General features: G+C 45.6%; 1 protein-coding gene across 1 annotated transcript in view; it reads right to left on the bottom strand.

Annotated features, from left to right (window-relative positions):
• LOC122559266 (NCK-interacting protein with SH3 domain-like) overlaps positions 1-19,152 on the bottom strand; it is a 116,604-nt gene that overhangs the window by 45,043 nt on the left and 52,409 nt on the right. Inside the window, exons 5-8 of the mRNA XM_043708647.1 lie at positions 16,050-16,220; positions 11,946-12,032; positions 1,995-2,133; positions 1,109-1,189 (exon numbers count right to left, since the gene is read on the bottom strand). Of these exons, the coding sequence (XP_043564582.1) occupies positions 1,109-1,189; positions 1,995-2,133; positions 11,946-12,032; positions 16,050-16,220 (478 nt within the window). The remainder of the gene's footprint in view (positions 1-1,108; positions 1,190-1,994; positions 2,134-11,945; positions 12,033-16,049; positions 16,221-19,152) is intronic.

Here is a 19,152-nt window from a genome sequence, read left to right on the forward strand (position 1 = left end):
TAGAGGCCTGGCACTCCAACCACAACGCCATAAACAAACACATAGATCTAGATGCCATCTATCAACCCCTCAGAAAACGAACAGGAAATGACATCACCACAAACCCCAGGAACCCCAACCAGGAGAAAGATATAAATAGAAAGCAGGAGACAACAGCTTTGCTTCACTTGGAGGTCACCACTGATGATGTTACCTAGCCAGGTAATGAAACGTCTGGATATCAAACCTACAGCTCAGCGAGCAAACCTACACCCTAAACCCACAAACCCATGAAATGTCCTCATTTCCACGACCCACCTTAAGACTGAAAGTCAGGCCCAGGGGCAGAACCTAGCAACGTTAAAGATTCACAGTTCATGGATTGCATCGTTTGAAAAGAGGATGCTATATTGAAGAGCACATAGATATGAGGAACAGTCCCCAGAACTCCAGTCCTTTACCTTAGCCTTGAGGCCTCCTTTAATGCAGCCACAATGGTCTTGGTAGCGGAATCATGGGGTTCCCAAAGAAGTAGCCATGACCGAGGAGTGACCAGGAAGGCACAAGGCTAGGGGGTCACTCATTCCCTCTGTGTCATTGGGGGATACGGACAGTGCTGGGTGGTGATGGTGGAATGGGTGAGAGAGGAGTTGAGGAGGCTTTCTGCGAGGCCTGGAACTGCCATAGCAACCAACAGGCTGACTAATCTAATACTCAAAACCCAAACATAACCTGAAGAAATCCCATTCCAGCCAGTAACACACTCCCGAAGGGAGGATGGACTATTTGCTTTCTTCAAAACATTCTTTACTGGACCTTTGATCTTTTCCTCTCAACTCTAATCTTGCTTCAGATCATAGAGTCAAAGAGGTCTCAGCACAGAAAAAAGGCACTTTTGCCCATCATATCTGTAGCAGTCAAAAACAAGCTCCTAACTGTTCTAACCCTATCTTCCAGAACTTGGCCTTGTATGCTTTGGCATTGCAAATACTTCTTAAATGTTATGAGGGTGTCTGCTTCAGCCTGTAATTGGAGAAGGAGAAAGGGTGGGAGCGAAGAAGCCTGTGACTGAAGGAGCAGCATGGGCAAGACAGAGAAAGTCAGGCATGTTCTATAGGTTTATACATACCATAGTGATGATAGGGCAGTGGTTCACCCATCGAAAAGATCATGGTGAGCAGCAGTGCAGAGTAACACAACTTTTGGTGCTCTGTGGGAGAAAAGAAACCATAATCAGTGCTGGTCAACTCCAATCATTACATTTTAAATCTGGTATTACTGACTGTAAGAGGATTAAGAGCTGAAAATGTGTTGCTGGAAAAGCGCAGCAGGTCAGGCAGCATCCAAAGAACAGGAGAATCGACGTTTCGGGCATAAGCCCTTCTTCAGACCTCCCTCCGGATCCTCCGCTCCTCCCTCTACAAGGATTTCAGTGAGTCCCTCTCTCACTGCACACCCCAGGTCATCTCCTCTGCACAGAAGCTCTTCAGCCACGTTCTCAAACAGACTCGCTACCACAGCCACATCTCCTTCCTCAGCACCTGCCTACGGAACCGACTGATCCTGCACGGACTCCGGACTATGTTCCGACCAACAAAATTTGGACCCAACCAGGACCTACAACAAATCCGAAGCCTCCAGCAACAGACCTCCCTCCGGATCCTCCGCTCTCTCCTGTTCCTTGGATGCTGCCTGACCTGCTGCGCTTTTCCAGCAACACATTTTCAGCTCTGATCTCCAGCATCTGCAGTCCTCACTTTCTCCTGTAAGAGGATTAAACCAAACATAGCCTCTGTTGACTGAATAGTGAATCTTATCATATCCATTAATCTGAGCAGACAGTACAATGTGGGTGGCACTGTACAATACGGACTGCACTTATCTGCCTGTATAATGCATACTGCTCTTCATACACAGTACCACCATCAATCTCAAATCCTCAAACTTATTAAATCTGCAGAAAACCACGTGTTGTGTTTCAGTTCTTTGTTGATGGGATACTGTTTCCTGCCTACCTTTGGTGTCAGCTTGCATGTCCCGTGCCAGTTCCATTGGCAGCACAGAGTTTGCCAGGGTGGAGATGATTGATGCGTCCAGGTTACACATGGCTCCAAAACATTTCAGTAAGAACAGGCGCAATGTGACACGATGTTCCTGGCACAGAATAGGACAATGGTTAGACACAGCACACACCTTACACCAGCTGTGTTCAGTCATAGTACATAAACTCACCAAGCTCTCAATACTGTCAGTGTACCAAGGCTTGAGCTAAAGGCCCCCCCACCACCACCACCACCATCCCAGTACACACTTCAGAACAACAATACTAATGGAACTTCAGTATCTTTATCTTTTGAAATACTTCAAAGCTTTCAGTCACTGGATCATAGGAGATAGATGTCACAATCACAGATGTGCACAAGGACTAGCACAAATCTCAACACTCTGTTTGGAGTCAGTAGCAGCAGTGCTGACCCTGAACTTTCAATTCTTAACAGTGACACCCACTCCTCACCTCCCACCAATCAGGACTTGTCTGGTCTCCTGTCCCACACACTGAGTTGCGTAGTGTCAGGCAGACTGGAGGTGTCAAGGTGAAAGGTTTGTAACAACACTGGAGCAGGGCTTCAAAATTCAGGAACAAAGCCTGGGAATAGTGGAAGCTAGGAAACGAGACAATGTGCCACCTGAGGGTAAAATCCCAAAATGTCATGGAAATGTGATGCAGCTGCACAGTTGAAAGGAAGAACGGGTTAATATAAATAAAACAGCACTCTCCAAAGGACTGGTTCAGTGGGTTCTCAGACAGAGGAACCTGAACTACAGACATCCTACTTTGTCACAAAGGATGCATGGGGAAGACAGCACGTGGGCATTGCTCTTTGGAGACTTAGTATAGATTGATCAGCTGAATAGCTCTCTTCCCGAGCTGTCATCTCTGCCTTGATATGATGAAATGAGGAGTATTGGAGAGTGATTCAGACCCCCAAACCGGTTTCATTGTTCCTCCAATGACTCATTCCACCCACACAGAGGCTCCTCACCACCTAATTGGATCTTAGATTTAATTAAACTAGTATCTGTTTCTTTCTGTGGGAGACAGGTCACATTTATGTCAGCCTTTGTGCAAAGAAATATTCCCGAACATCTCTGATCATTCTAGCTCCATAGTTAATGTTATGGTCCCTTCCCTATAATCCAACCCCCACCCCTATCCTCTGTCAGCCTCCTTTCAAGTCCAAAAAAGAACACCAACCACATCAACCTTTTCCATATCCTAGGTGATACAGGCCTGGTTTATCTAATCTCTCCTCACAACCTAAGCCTTGAGCCCTGGAGCTATTCTGGTGAACCCACACTGCACTCCCCTCCAAGGCCAATATAGCCTATTCTGTACTCGTACATCCAATATGGTTCAACAAGTGCTTTGGACAGATTAGATTAGATTAGATTCCCTACAGTGAGGAAACAGGCCCTTCAGCCCAACAAGTCCACACCGCCCCTCTGAAAAGCAACCCACCCGGACCCACTTCCCTCTGACTAATGCACCTAACACTGTGGGCAATTTAGTACAGCCAATTCACCTGACCTGCACATCTTTGGACTGTGGGAGGAAACCGGAGAACCCAGAGGAAACCCATCCAGACACAGGGAAAATGTGCAAACTCCACACAGACAGTCACCCAAAGCTGGAATTGAACCTGGGACCCTGGCGCTGTAAGGCAACAGTGCTAACCACTGAGCCACCCTGTGAACTGCAGCAAAACTTTGTTCTTTTTGTATTCTAAAACCTCTCAAGATAAAGCTAAGCTTTCACTAATTCTTATGCCTGACCACCACAGTGATAGCAATCTGCAGACATGGACATCTAATTGGCTTTGGAACTTCAGTCTTCTTAACTTTTCGATAGCAATCAAGCGAAACAAATAACCTTGTATGGAAGCTGTGTCAAAATCCATTTGCTCTCAGACTTGTTACCGAGCATCAGTGCATCATGCCTGCACTAGTTCTACCACCTAACACAAACCTCCTGCTTTCTCCACATATCTCGCACACTTTCAATCTGAAAACCATTCAATGCCTCCTTGAATGCCTCGGCTGAACCTGCCTCCACTACGTTGCCAGGCAGTGCATTCCAGACCTTAACTAATCGCTGTGTGGGAAGCTTCTTCCTCACACCACCCTTTGTTTACAAAAGAAAACGGTTAAATTTATTCATTTTGAAAATTTAACAACATCTTTTGATTAATTTGGGATGCTGCTGTCCACATTCAGTACTGTGCCACTGAACCTTTGTAACATCAGCAAACTTAAACGTACAGCTCTCTTTTGTATTCTTCAACACATGGTAAATAGTTGAGGCACATTGCAGATATTTACGGGACACCTCGCGTTACCTCCTTTAAGGACAGTTACAGCTGACAGATCAGTGTTAATGGACTCTCAGCACTTAACAGTGATTCAGTATGAGCACTCTTGGGTCAGACTGACATCATCAGCACAGGAAAGGGAACCACTGATCAGAAATGTGACTCTGACTGAACAGAAATTTGAACAAGAGCTTGGCTGTTCTTCAAAAGGATTTTACTCACGAGTCAGATGTGTAAAAGTTGCTTTGACACAAGAGACTGAAAGTTGGAGTAATCAGAGGTGAAAAATGAGAAGCCAGGAAGATTAAGGAAAAGCTGAATGAGCAATTCGTGAGCTGAGGCAAGAGTTCAGTTCCTGCAAAACGGCAAGATAAGGGCTACTGAGATACCCATCAGGAAAAATGTTGAAGACACACCAGAATAATCACTCCAGTTTCATTATTCCAGAGTAAGGAAAGGCAATGCAAACTACTGCAGTACGCTGGAGGGACGATTTGGATCAGCTCCTAAAATCTCCATTAAAAGAAAAGTGACAGAAATTATAATTACAAACACAATGAACTGAAACTCTTAATATGTCAAAGCTTCAAGATTCCACAGGGCTCACTGTTGGGGTCCATGCTGTTTGTCGTTTCTCTACCAGATTGAGACTTGAATGTAGGAGGACTGATCAGTAAGCTTGCAGATAATGCAAAAATTGGTGGATGGCAATTAGTGAGGAGGTTAACCTTAGGCTATAAGAGGATATAGATGGGTTGATCAGTGGCAAGTGGAAATCAATCTGGGTAAATGTGAGGTGATGCACTTAGGCAAGACAAAAAAGGCAAGGGAATGCAAGACGTAACACCTTGGGAAACAGCATGGATCAGAGAGGCCTTGTGTGCACTGATCCTTTAACATCTCAGGGCAGGTACATTGGACAAACAGGCAGAAAACTAGCCACCAGGATACTTGAACACCAACTAGCCACAAAATGACATGACCCTCTCTCACTGGTATCCTGACAGACAGATAAGGAAGGACACCACTTCAACTGGGACAACACATCCATCTTAGGACAAGCCAAAAGAGACACGCATGAGAATTCCTAGAAGCATGGCATTCCAACCGGAACTCTATCAATAAACATATCGAGTTAGACCCCATCTACCACCCCTGAAAAAAAGAACAGGAAATGACATTACAACAGGAAATGACATTACCACAGGAACTAACATCACCAGCCCAAGGAAACCCAAACATATAAATAGAAAGCAGGAATCATGTACAGTGCTTCGCCTGAGGCCCACTGAAGATCTTACCGAGTATGGTCACGAAACGTCTGGAAATGAACCCCCAGCTCAGCGAGCAAGCCTACATCCAGACACTGTCTTCTACGGACCAGTCAATTCTGTATCCAGACGGTCAAACTTCCCTGTATCCCTTGCCTCCTTGCTGTTGAATGAATCTACCATGGGGAACTTTATCAAACGCCTTGCTAAAATCATATACACCACATCCACTGCTCTAACTACATTAATGTGTTTGGTCATATCCTCAAAGAATTCAATAAGGCTTGTGAGGCCCTTTGCAAAGCTATGCTGACTATCTCTAATCAAACTATGCTTTTCCAAATAATCATAAATCCTGTCTCTCAGAATCCTCTCCAATAATATGTCCACCATTAATGTATGACATGGAGTAGACTAACCCCCCCCCCCCCACCACCACCCCGACACTAATTTAAACCTGCAATACAGAAATGATTTAATCCATGCTGTAATCTGTTAAAATTCAAGAGGTCAAGAACTGCTGCCTCACAGCCTGGGGCGACTGTCTGTGTGGAGTTTGCACATTCTCCCCGTGTCTGCGTGGGTTTCCTCTGGGTGCTGCGGATTCCTCCCACAGTCCAAAGTTGTGCAGATTAGGGGTATTGCCCATAGTGTTCAGGGATGTGTGGGCTTGGTGCATCAGTCAGGGGTCATGTAGAGTGGTAGGTGTCGGGGAATGGGTCGGTGTGGACTTGTTAGGCCAAACAGCCTGTTTCCACACTGTATGGATTTCATAATATTTCTACAAAAACTATCCCAAAAGTCACTATTTCAAGTAGAAAAAAATTAAGAACTTTATGCTTTAAAGTCTAACATAGAATATTAACTAAAAACTATTTACAACTCCTTTCGCTAACCTATCTTTTTTTACTTTCCCGTTACAGGTCGATAAAACCCCCTCGATTAAGATTTACCGAAAAATTCAAATTTCAAAACCAGCCACCTGTTGAATCTTCTTTTTGCATCTTCCTCTGGAGAGTTGCTCTCCAGGTTGGTCTTGCTGGTATTTTCTCTGGGAAAACGCCTTCTCTGGACAGGTACCTCTCAGAGAGTTCTCACTTGCAGCCGACATTTGTTGGTCTTTTCGCAGTTCTCCTCCAACTGTTCAATTTTGTTTCAGTTTTATATCCCAAAGCATCAGATTGTTTCATTGGTGTTAATATTGTCAAAATGCTAAATTCAAACTTGATTGGAGTTTGGTATTTTGGGGCATAATTTAAACTGATTGGCTGAATCTGAATTTGTTTTCTTTTGTGTCCAGGCAACCCAGCTACTCTGGCTGTTCGACCAAATGTTACCTTGTTCAGAACACTTGGTGCTGTGTCAGGTAGTTCTGCTAGCTTTTAACTCTCGTAAAGGTACAGTACCCCTTACACCTTCATAACATAGTAATCCCCAGGGTTATCCCTATTACCTTTCTTGAACAAAGGAATAACATTTGCCACCCTCCAATTATCTGGCACTACTCCTGTGGACAGTGAGGACGCAAAGGTCAAGGTGGTGCATTCTCTTCCCTCACTTTCCATAGTAACCTTGGGTATATCCTGTCTGGACCGGGGACTTATCTATAGTCAAGTTTTTCAAAGTCTCCAGCACATCTGCCTTCTAAACATCAATCTGTTTGACATATCAGCCTGCTTCATGCTGCCCTCACAAACAACAAGGTCTCTCTCACTAGTGAATACTGAAGCAAAGTATTCATTAAGGAACTTCACTGCCTCCTCCAACCTCAGGCACAAGTTCCCTCCACTATCCCTGATCGGCCCTACCCTCACTCTGGCCATCCCCTTGTTCCTCACATAAGTGCAGAATGCCTTGGGATTTTCCTTAATCCTACCCACCAAGGGTTTTTCATGCCCCCTTCTAGCTCTCCTAAGTCCATTCTTCAGTTCCTTCCTGGCTACGTTGTAACCCTCTGGAGCCCTATCTGATCCTTGTCTCCTCAACCTTAAGTAAGCTTCCTTCTTCCTCTTGACTATGTGTTCCATATCCCTTGTTATCCAAGGTACCTTCACCCTACTATGCCTTCCTTGCCTCAGTGGGGCAGACCTATCCAGCACACGCAGCAAGTGCTCTCTAAACAAATTCCACATTTTTGTCATGCATTTCCTTAAGAATATCTGTTCCCAATTTATGTTTCACAGTTCCTGCCTAATAGCATTGTAATTCCCCCTTCTCCCCTCAATTAAATACTTTCCCACATCATCTGCTCTTACCCTCTCCATGACTATAGTAAAGATCAGGGAGTTGTGATTACTATCACTGAAATACTCTCCCACCTGACACCTGACCTCGTTCGTTGTCAAGCACCAAATCCAATATGGCCTCCCCTCTAGTCAGCCTACCTACATATTGAGTCAGGAATCCTTCCTGGAGACACCTGACAAAATTTACTCCATCCAAACTACTTGCACTAAGTAGGGAAGTTGAAGTCACCCGTGACAACAATCCTGTTACTCCTGCACCTTTCCAAAATCCGCCTTCCAATCTGCCCCGCCGTGTCTCCGTTGCTTTTGGAGCAGTCTGTAGAAAACTTCCAATACTTTCCTGTTTCTGACTTCCACCCATACTGACTCTGTAGACAAACCCTCCTCAATGACCTCCCTTTCTGCAGTTGAGATCATATCCCTGATTAGCAATGCCACCTCTCCCACCTTTTTTTTTAACCTCCCTCCTGATTCCTCTTGAAACATCTAAACCCCGAATGTCCAACCATTGCTGCCCTGTGACATCCAAATCTCCACAATGGCAACATCGTAGCTCCAAATGCTGATCTAAGTTTCATCAACCTTACTCCTGACACTTCTTGCAGCAAAATAGACACACACCAACCCATAACACTGACTGCAACTTTGCCCTATCAACTGTCTATCCTTGCTCACAGACTCTGTGCACGCTGTATCTGCCTGTTCACCAGCTACCCCATCCTCTGATCCGTAGCTCCTGTTCCTATCCCCTGACAAACTAGTTTAAACCCTCCTGATTAACTCTAGCAAAGTTCCTGCCCAGGACATTGGTGTGTCCTTCCAGTTCAGGTTCAACCCATCCTTCTTGAACAGGTCCCACCTTCCCCAGGAGGTATCCCAATAATCCACATATCTGAAGCCCTCCCTCTTACACTAGTCCTGTAGCCATTGTTCAGCTGCACTCGCTTTCTATTCCTGGCAACACTAGCATGTGGCACTGGTAGGAATCCTGAGATTACTACTCTGCTCGTCCTGTCTTTTAGCTTCCAACCTAACTTCCTAAATTCTCTTTTCAGGTCCTCATCCCTTTTCCTAGCTCGGTCATTGTACCACGACTTCTGGCTGCTCACTCTCCCCGTTAAGAATCGTATAGACTCGATCCGAAACATCCCTGACTCTGGAACCCAGGAGGCAACATAATATCTGGGAATCTCGTTTGCAACCACAGAATTTCCTGTCTGTTCCTCTAACCATTGAATCTCCTATCACTATCGCTCTCCTATTCTCTACCCTTCCCTACTGGGCCACAGAGTCAGGCTCAGTGCCAGAGAACTGGTCGCTGTGGCTTTCCCCCTCCCCCTGCAAACAGTATCAAAAACGGTATACTTATTATTGAGGGGAATGGTCACAGGGATTCCCTGTACCATCTGCCTATCCCCTTTCCCTCTCCTGACGGTCACCCAGCTCCCTTTATCCAGTAGCTTTGGTGTGACCACCTCCCTATAACCCCTCTCTATCACCCACTCAGCTTCCCGAATGATTCAATGTTCATCCAGCTCCAATTCCGTAATGCAGTCTATGAGGAGCAGGAGTTGGGTGCACTTCTTGTCGGTGAAGTCAGCGAAGACACTAGTGGTGACCCTTACCTCCCACATCCCACAAGAGGAGTACGCAACTTCCCTAGCTTCCATCCTCTCTGCTCTAAATTGCCAAAAGAGATTTTTAAAAAATCCTTACTTTCCCAACCTGCCACACAGAGTCTTGATGAGGATTGCCAATTGGTTGGTGGCAAAGGAAGGTGGGTTGCAGCTAGGATCATTATTATCAGTGACACAGTGGCTCAGTAGTTAGCATTGCCGCCTCACAGTGACAGGGATCCGGGTTTGATTCTACCTTTGGGCCACTGTCTGTGTGGAGTCTGCATATTCTCCCCATGTCTGCATGGGTTTCCGCTGAGTGCTCCGGTTTCCTCCCACAGTCCAAAAACGTGTACGTTAGGGTGAAGTGTCCAAGCCAAACTGCCCATCTTGTTCCAGGGACGTGCAGGCGAGGGTGGATTAGTCATGGGAAATCCAGGGTTACAAGGGGTGAGTCTGGGTGGGCTGCTCTTCAGAGGGCTGGTGTGGACTCGATGGGCTGAATGGCCTGTTTCCACACTGTAGGGATCCTATGATTATTGAGCACTGAGATTCTTCCCTGTCTTACCCGTCTTCCATCTGCCTCAACTCTACTTCTGCTTTTCAGCTTGCCCTTCACCACTATCTGTCGAATTCACTTCTGCCTAACTGTGTCTGGACATAAAAATGCACAACAAACAAATGATTAAAACTAAAGCGGCAAATGTAATTTCAGAGTTACCAAAAGAGGAGTCACATTTGAAAGCAACAAGGTCATCTTTAGTAGAAATGGTAAAGTGGCAACATCTATGTAGCTTTGACCCTCTCATCTTATTTCTCAACAGCATCTGGTAGAAAACAAGAATGGCCTCAGATGCATTCTCACAAATTGAAGGGCTTTTGAGGGATGATTTGACAGAGATGGACAAAAATAGTAAAAACAAGAGACAAATTCAAAGCACAAAGAAAATCAAAGCCCCACATTTCATGTTAAGCAGACGAGAGAGAAAGAGATAGAGGTGGAAGAATTATGCTGTTCGCTGAGTACATAGAGTATTCTGCCACAACCGGTGAGTAATGTAAAGCTCAGAGCTCAACATAAGATTTGGTCATATCTGCAACAGGATCATTTGTAATAGACAGATGGATTAGCCTGTGAAAAAAACATTGCGAAAATATGCGAAATGAGTCAATGATTTTGAGAAGATTACTAATCGCTTGGGTTCTATGTCAGTTTGAAGTTACATCTTAGAATTTACCTCAGCCATTTTTTAAAATAGGAGAATGTGAGGATTGCAGATGCTGGAGATCAGAGTCCAAAACGTGTGGCGCTGGAAAAGTACAGCAAGTCAGGCAGCATCCGAGGACCAGGAGAGTTGACATTTTGGGCATAAGTCCTTCAGCAGGTATGTCCTGATGAAGGGCTCATGCCCAATACGTTGACTCTCCTGCTCCTTGGATGCTGCCTGACCTGCTGTGCTTTTCCAGTGGCACACTTTGACTATTTTGGGGGGGGGTCCACACTGATTCTCCAAAAAGTAACCCACCCAGACCCATTCCCCTACTCTATATTTACCCCTGACTAATGCACCTAACACTTTGGGCAATTTAGCATGGCCAATTCACCCGACCAGCATACCTTTGGAATGTGTGAGGAAACCCACACAGACGCGGGGAGAATGTGCAAACTCCACACATACGGTTGCCCGAGGTGGGAATCGAACCCATGCCCCTGGCGCTGTAAGGCAGCAGTGCTAACCACTAAGCTACTGTGCTGCCATGTGGAAGCTGAGAGCTCCACTCTGGCTTCGGTGATATTATTTGTGTGACACAACTGAGCAATACTTCTGGGGAGAAGGAAGACTGCCTTTGCCGACAGCAATCAAGGGACCCTGTGCCCTCAAGGACTAGAAATTCCCATTCTGTCATTCCTGCTTGTCTAATGTATTTATAACACCTCACTCAAATGATCCTAACTCAAGTTAGAAACCCATATCTTGCTGCATCAAGCCAAGAATTCAGAATCTAGACAAACTTACACGAGGCAGCAATTAGGAGAACAAGATTAGTGGGGGATAAAGGAGGTAAAAATGGAGTACCCTGTGGGGAAAATCAGGTTTAGTGAGTGGGAGGTAATAGAGCAATGGGATTGTATGAGAAATGCCTTAGTTCAGCTGCATTGTCTCCTACTGGGGTAAAAATCTGATGTTTAACATCAAAGCAAGGCTAGTATAATCCTACAGCAACAAATGCCAAAACCTTGCAGCGCCAGGAATTATCAGGAACACACCCCTCCCCTGACTCTCTAATCACACTGCCAATGGGAGAGCACCATTTGAGTTTACTCTTGGCCCCAGTTTTGAGGTCAAGTGGTGAGAAATCTGAAAGAATTATTTATAAAGTAAAATCAACCTGTAAGACCGAAAAGTCTAATGATGTCCCTCTCTGGCCCATCATGCACATTCTTAACCCAGTGTTCCTTACCATCTGATAGTATGCAATTAGTGAAAGAATTGGTTCAAAATTGTTCCTCTTCGTCATCCTCTTACAGACTTCTGGATCGGCATCAGTCTGAGAAAGTAAAAGAAACAGTGAGAGTGGTTGCTGGTGGACAGAGTTCTCTCCAGAATCCAGCACACATCCCCTATATTGATTGCAGCACATAGTTTCTGCTTATGAAACCCACTGTTTTATCGGACAATAATAAGTAGAGCTGAGAGATGTGCAAGTTAGGAGAAAAAAAAAATTCTGCTGGAATTGAGCAAGCTGCAAGATCTCAGAGAAGACCAGATTGGTCTGTGTGCGCTTTTCAAATGATTTTCTGGGCGGCACAGTGAGTCAGTGGTTGGCACTGCTGCCTCACTGCACCAGGGATCCAGGTTCGATTTCAGCCTCGGGTGACTGTCTGTGTTGTAGTTTGCACATTCTCCCTGTGTCTACGTGGGTTTCCTCCAGGTGCTCCGGTTTCCTCCCACAATCCAAAGATGTGCAGGTCAGGTGAATTGGCCATGCTAAATTAGCCATAGTGTTGAGGGATGTGTAGGTTAGGTGCATTAGACAGGGGTAAACGTAGAGTAATAGGGTAGGGGAATGGATCTGGGAAAGTTACTCTTCGGAGGGTCAGTGTGGACCTGTTGGGCACACTGTAGGGATGGTTCCACTATGATTTTGTAGGGTTTCTATGAATACAGCAACCACCAGTTTCTATAATAGCTCCTTCTGCTGTTGGCTTCACAGCCACTCTGCTGCTGCTATGAACCCATGCTCTATCAAACTTGGAGAAGTCCTGGATCCCTTACAAGATTACCCGCTTCTGAATGTCATCGGTATCATCAAGACTATGTTCCCTCCCTCTCAGAGACAGCACAGAGGAAGCAGTCAGGAAGCTGGGGCTTTATGTAGGATTAAGACGACTTCTTTTCAGCACTCGTAGGCTGGTCAGCAGGCCATTAGATTCCAGGTCATTTACAGCTCCACAGTATTGCCCCATGTTAGCTACAGATCTCTTGACCTCCTAAACTAACAAAAAAATTATTAATCACAGTCTTGAACATTTGAACTGCCCTCCAGCATTCACGGTCCTTTTTAGGTAAAGTTCCAGGTTTCCACCATTGTTTGAGTGCAACCACTTTCTGATTTCATTCCCAATGATTCCAGTTCAAAGTTCAAGACTGCTTCATCTTGTGATGAATTTCTGTATCAGGGAACGTTGCTTCTCTGATGTTCAGAGGGATCTTGGGGTTTGATGTGAAGAGGGATCTTGGGGTTCAAGTCCATAGCTCAAGTGGCCACGCACGTAGATATGGTGGTAAAGAAGGTGTATGGCATGCTTGCCTTTATTGGTCAGGGAATTCAGTACAAGAGTCAGGACGTCATGTTGCAGCTTCGTAAGACTTGGGTTAGGCTACACTTAGAGTACTGCGTTCAATTCTGGTTGCCACATTACAGCAAGGAAGTAGAAGCTTTGAAGAACATGCAAAAGAGGTTTACCAGGATGCTGCCTGGATAGAGCTATAAGGAGAGGTTAGAAAAACTAGGGTTGTTTTCTCTGCAGTGGCTGAGAGTTGTTAGAACATGCAGAGGCAGGGTTGACAGTCAGATTCTTTTTCCCAGAGCTGAAAGGTTTGAGACTACAGGTATGGATTTAAGGTGAGAGGGGAAGAGTCCAAGGGAGATGTGAGAGACAAAATTTTTACACAGAGTGTGGCAGGTGCGTGGAACGGCTGCCGAGGTGGTGAGGGGTTCAGATACAATCAGGGCATTTAAGAGACTTTAGGATAAGCACATGAACATGTAAGGAATGGAGGGCTAGAGACCAATAGCAGGCAGAAGGGATTGGCAGAAGATCGCATCAGAAGGATTCCATTTGTGTGTTCAGCAGTTCTATGTTCTAAGATACCTTTTATCATTTGATTACCTTTAGATCATTGTTCAATCTTCTAGACAGAAACAATACAAACAAGATTTCTGAAACTTGTCCTCAGGATGTAACAGATTATTCATGATATTATTCTACTGAATTTGTACGGCAACCGAGGCCAATAAACTGTTCCTGTAATGTGCTGTCTAAAACTGACTGCAGTACTCCAGACGGGAACTGAACCCAGCACTGTTCGATTCCACCTCCTCTACTATACATTTTGAATCCTGTGCAACAGGTTTTGTACGATCTATGTATATTCCACTGCTTTTTCATCGTTTCTTGTCTTGTCATTAAAACAATAAGAGCATTATTTGCCCAAGTCCAAGTTAACGGTTCCCACAGTGACCTCCAGCTGCCACACATTGAATGAGTTGGTTAAAGTATAATCCCCTGGTCCTCATCTTCCACCCCACCAACCTCCATCACCCTCCGCCATTTCCGCAACCTACAAACTGACCGCATCACCAGAGATATATTTCCCTCCCCACCCCTATCCGCTTTCCATAAAGACCATTCCCTCCATGACTAACTCGTCAGGTCCACACTCCCCCAACAACCCACCCTCCCTCCTGGCACCTTCCCCTGCCACCACAGGAATTTCAAACCCTGTGCCCACAGCTCCCCCCTCACCCCCATCCAAGGCCCCAAAGGAGCCTTCCACATCAAGGTTTCACTTGCACTTCCACACATGTCATTTACTGAGTCCGTTGCACTGGATGCGGTCTCCTCTTCATTGGGGAGACTGGACTCCTCCTAGCAGAGCGCTTTAGGGAACATCTCCTTCACTGCTGCTCCCTCACCACCAGACGCCTGGAGGAAGAATGCCTCATCTTCTGCCTCAGGACCCTCCAATCCTAGAGTATCAATGTGGACTTCACCAGTTACCTCATTTCCCCTCCTCCACCTTATCTCAGTTCCAAACTTCCAGCTCAGCACCGTCCTCATGACCTTTCCCACCTGTCCATCTTCCTTCCGCTCCAACCTTCCCTCTGACCTATCACCTTTACCCCCACCCCCATCCACCCATTGCACACTCAGCTACCTTACCCCCCAGCCCACACCCTCCCATCCATCTCTCCACCCCCGAGGCTCCCAGCCTCATTCTCGATGAAGGACTTTTGCTCAAAATGTCGATTTTCCTGCTCCTCGTAAATTGGAAGGAGGTCGGTTTTAAAATCAGGGATTGTAGAAGGAATTGCTGTACTTTTAAAACAAAGTTACTGGAATTCATTGCGTATTGTGTTCACACTGCTGCTTTGTTCGAGCAGTGTGAGAAGCTGTTTGGAGACAGCACAGCAGTGTGTGTGTGTGTGTGTGTGGGCAGTGTGTTTTTTGGCTAACAGGTTGGAATTGTAATCTTGAATAGTTCTCTGGTTCCTGGGCAGCTGAGTGAGAATGAAACAGTAAGCCACCTTTGAACTGCTAGATGAGCTGGTTGTGTGTCTCTCTCACTCTCTTTCCAATAAAGAAAATACCTGAAGCCTGAAGAAAACCAGCTTTTTCTTTCCCCTCCCACTAGCTGCTGTAAGCTGTTGCCTTTAATTTATAATGAAGGAATTTGGTAGTTAGTATACCAATCACCCTCTTGTGAGTCAAAGCAGCTTGAGATCAACAATAGCGTTCGTTCCTAGACCAGATGGATCAAATAGACTCACACTTCAAGATCTCATCCAAGGAGTATTTTTAAAGGTTGCGAGGTTTCCCGTCTCAAACACCCTTGTAGGTTAAATTCCATCTGCCCATTCTGACCAATTTGTTTATATTGTCGTGGAACGAGGAACAGGAGTAGCCACTCAGCACTTCGAGCCAGCTCTACCATTCGATAAGACCCTGATCATGACCCCACCTTCCTGCTGTCACCCAGAATCCCTTGTCAATCAGACACCTGAACACAGGAATTGTCCCAGCCTCCTTTGCCGTGGTACAGAATTCCAGAGACTAACAGGGGAAATTCCTCCTCAACAACACCATAGATGGCAGACCTGTTTATTCTGAGACTGAATCAGAAGGGAATAAGGTGGACCTAGGTAACTTGAGTTTGCTCAACTCAAATGTTGAAGAAACATGGTATTTCCTGGTAGAGCCACCCCACTCTTTCAGAAAGGACCAACAGATCACACATTGGAACAGTTTGTAAGCTGCAACATCTCTTATTTAGTGCTCACCAGGATACCCAGCAGCTCCTCCAAATAACAGGAAATAATACTCTCGTCTTCATGTAGAGCCCAGCTCCGCTGCTGAGAGTCATTTTTATGTCGTGCCAGGTCAGTGAAGATCACCTCAAGTCTCTGTTCATCCTGACATACCTGCCCCCTGGGTAAAGCTGCACTGAGATCCTGTCAAAAAGAAACATCAATAATTATGATGGTCATTTATAACTGAGTTCCTCAATGGAGTATACGCTGGGCTGGGGAGTGGGGGATTGCTCAGTAGGATGAGATGTTTGGACACTTACAATGGGAGGACATCAAATGCTCACGGCTGTAACACTAAGAGGTAATTTCTGACAGTACTCGAAAAGCAACAGCCTATGAAACGGTCAGAGTTTTAAAAAAAGTTAGATCCTGTAAAGACTGAACCACAACTGTCGTGATTGTAATGAGGCTGACCTCATAGAACATGAGTCCCCCGGTTGGGGTTGTTAATCTGGTCTAATCAGGGAGCTCTGACTGATAGATATCATAGAATCCCTATAGTGTGGAAACAGGCCAGTTGGCCCAACACATCCACACCGACCCGCTAAAAAGTAACCCACCGAGACCCATTCCCCTAACCTATTACTCTACATTTACCCCTGATTAATGCACCAAACCTACACATCCCTGAACACTATGGGGCAATTTAGCATGGCCAACCCACCAACCTGCACATCATTAGACTGTGGGAAGAACCTGGAAGAAACCCATGCAGACATGGGGAGAATCGAATCCAGGTACCTGGTGCTATGAGGCAGCAGTTCTCGGATTGAGTCTACGGGGGAGAGAGAGCAGCCAGAAGTTGTGTTACACATTGGTACCAATGACATAGGTTGGGGAAGGGATAAGGACCTGAAAAGAGAATATAGGGAGTTAGGTTGGAAGCAAGGCAGGCAGGCCAAGCAGAGTAGTAATCTCAGGATTGCTACCAGTGCCACATGTTGGTGAAGCTAGCAATAGAGAGCGAGTGCAGATGAACACACGGCTGCAGGGCCTCAGAAATGTGGATCATTGGGATACCTTCTGGGCAAGGTGGGAACCTGTACAAGGAAGATGGGTTCCACCTGAACTGGGAGGACGGGAGGTTTGCTAGAGCTCTTTGAGAGAGTTTAAACTAGATTTGCAGGGGGGTGAGAACCTGAGCTATGGATCAAATGATGGAGTAGACAGTGAACAGCCAGATACAGCATGCAGAGAGCTTGTGAGGAGAGACAGGCACTTAATAGGGCAAAGGTGATGGGTTGAAGTGTGTTTATTTTAATGCAAGAAGTATCAGGATTAAGGGTGACAAACTTGGAACTATGATGTTGTGGTCATTGCGGAGACTTGGACATCACAGAGACAGGAATGGTTGTTGGACGTTCCAGGGTTTAGATGTTTCAAAAGGAATAGGCAGGGGTGGTAAAAGAGGTGGAGGAGTGGCATTGCTAATCAGGGATAGCATCACAGCTCCAGGAAGTTAGAGTAAGTATGGGTGGGAGTCAGAAACAGGAAAGGAACAGCCTCCTACATGCCCCCCAAGAGCAACAGAGACATGGTTGAACAAATTGGGAGGCAGATTTTGGAAAGGTTCACAAGTAACAGGGTTGTCGTCATGGGTGACTTTAACTTCCCTAATAATGATTGGAACCTACTTAGTTCAAATAGACAAACTAGAAGGGAGGCCAAATTGAATTTGGTGCTTAGCAACAAACCATGCCAGGTGTCAGATCGCTCGGTGGGAGAGCATTTCAGTGATAGTGATCACTACTTCATGACCTTTATTATCGTCATGGAGAGGGATAGGAGCAGACGGTATGGGCAATTATTTAATAGGAAGAGGGGAATTACAACACTATTAGGCAGGAACTGGGGTGCCTAAATTGTGAAGAGATGTTCCCAGGGAAATGCACGGTAGAAATGTGGAGGTTGTTTAGGAAGCACTTGCTGATAGTACTAGACAAGTTTGTCCCACTGAGGTAAGGAAGGAATGGTAGGGTGAAGGAACCTTGGGTGACAAGGGATGTGGAACATCTAGTCAGGAGGAAAAAGCAAGCTTACTTAAGGTTGAGGAAGCAAGGATCAGACAGGGCTCTAGAGGGTTACAAGGTAGCCAGGAAGGAACTGAGGAATGGACTTAAGAGAGCTAGAAGGGGACATGAGAAAGCTTTAGCAGGTAGGATTAAGGAAAACCCTAAGGCATTGTGTACTTACGTGAGGAACAACAGGACGGCCAGAGTGAGGATAGGGCTGATCAGGGATAGTGGAGGGAACTTGTGCCTGGAGTCAGAGGAAGCAGGGGAGGTCTTCAATTAATACTTTGCTTCAGTATTCACAACTGAGAAGGAGGTTGATGGTTGTGAGGACAATGTGAAACAGACTGATATGCTAGAACAGGTTGATATTAGGAAGGAGGATGTGCTGAAAATTTTGAAAAACACAAGGATAGACAAATCCCCAGGCCAGACGGGATATACCCAAGGTTGCTACAGGAAGCGAAGGAAGAGATTGCTGCGCCTTTGGTGATGATCTTTGTGTCCTTACAGTCTACCGGGGTAGTGCCATATGAATGGAAGGTGGCAAATGTTATTCTCTTGTTCAAGAAAAGGACGAGGGATACCCTTGGAATTACAGACCAGTCAGTCTTACATCAGTGATGGACAAAGTATTGGACAGGATTCTGAGATTCAGGATTTATGATTACTTGGAAAACCATAGTTTGATTAGAGATAGTCAGCATGGCTTTGAGAGGGGCAGGTCATGCCTCACAATTCTTATTGAATTCTTTGAGGATATGACAAAACACATTGATGAGGTTAGAGCAATGGATTAAGTGTATATGGACGTCAACAAGGCGTTTGCTAAGGTGCCCCAAGGTAGGCTCATTCGGAAAATAACAAGGCATGAGATACAAGGAAATTTGGCTGCCTGGATACAGAATTGGCTGGCCCATAGAAGGCAGAGGGTTGTGGTAGACAGAAAGTTTTCAACCTGGAGCTCAGTGACCAGTGATGTTCCACAAGGATCAGTTCTGTGACCTCTGCTCTTTGTGATTTTTATAAGTGACTTGGATGAGGAAGTGGAAGAGTGGGTT

This window comes from Chiloscyllium plagiosum, chromosome 18 (genome assembly GCF_004010195.1).
Source record: "Chiloscyllium plagiosum isolate BGI_BamShark_2017 chromosome 18, ASM401019v2, whole genome shotgun sequence".
NCBI lineage: Eukaryota > Metazoa > Chordata > Chondrichthyes > Orectolobiformes > Hemiscylliidae > Chiloscyllium > Chiloscyllium plagiosum.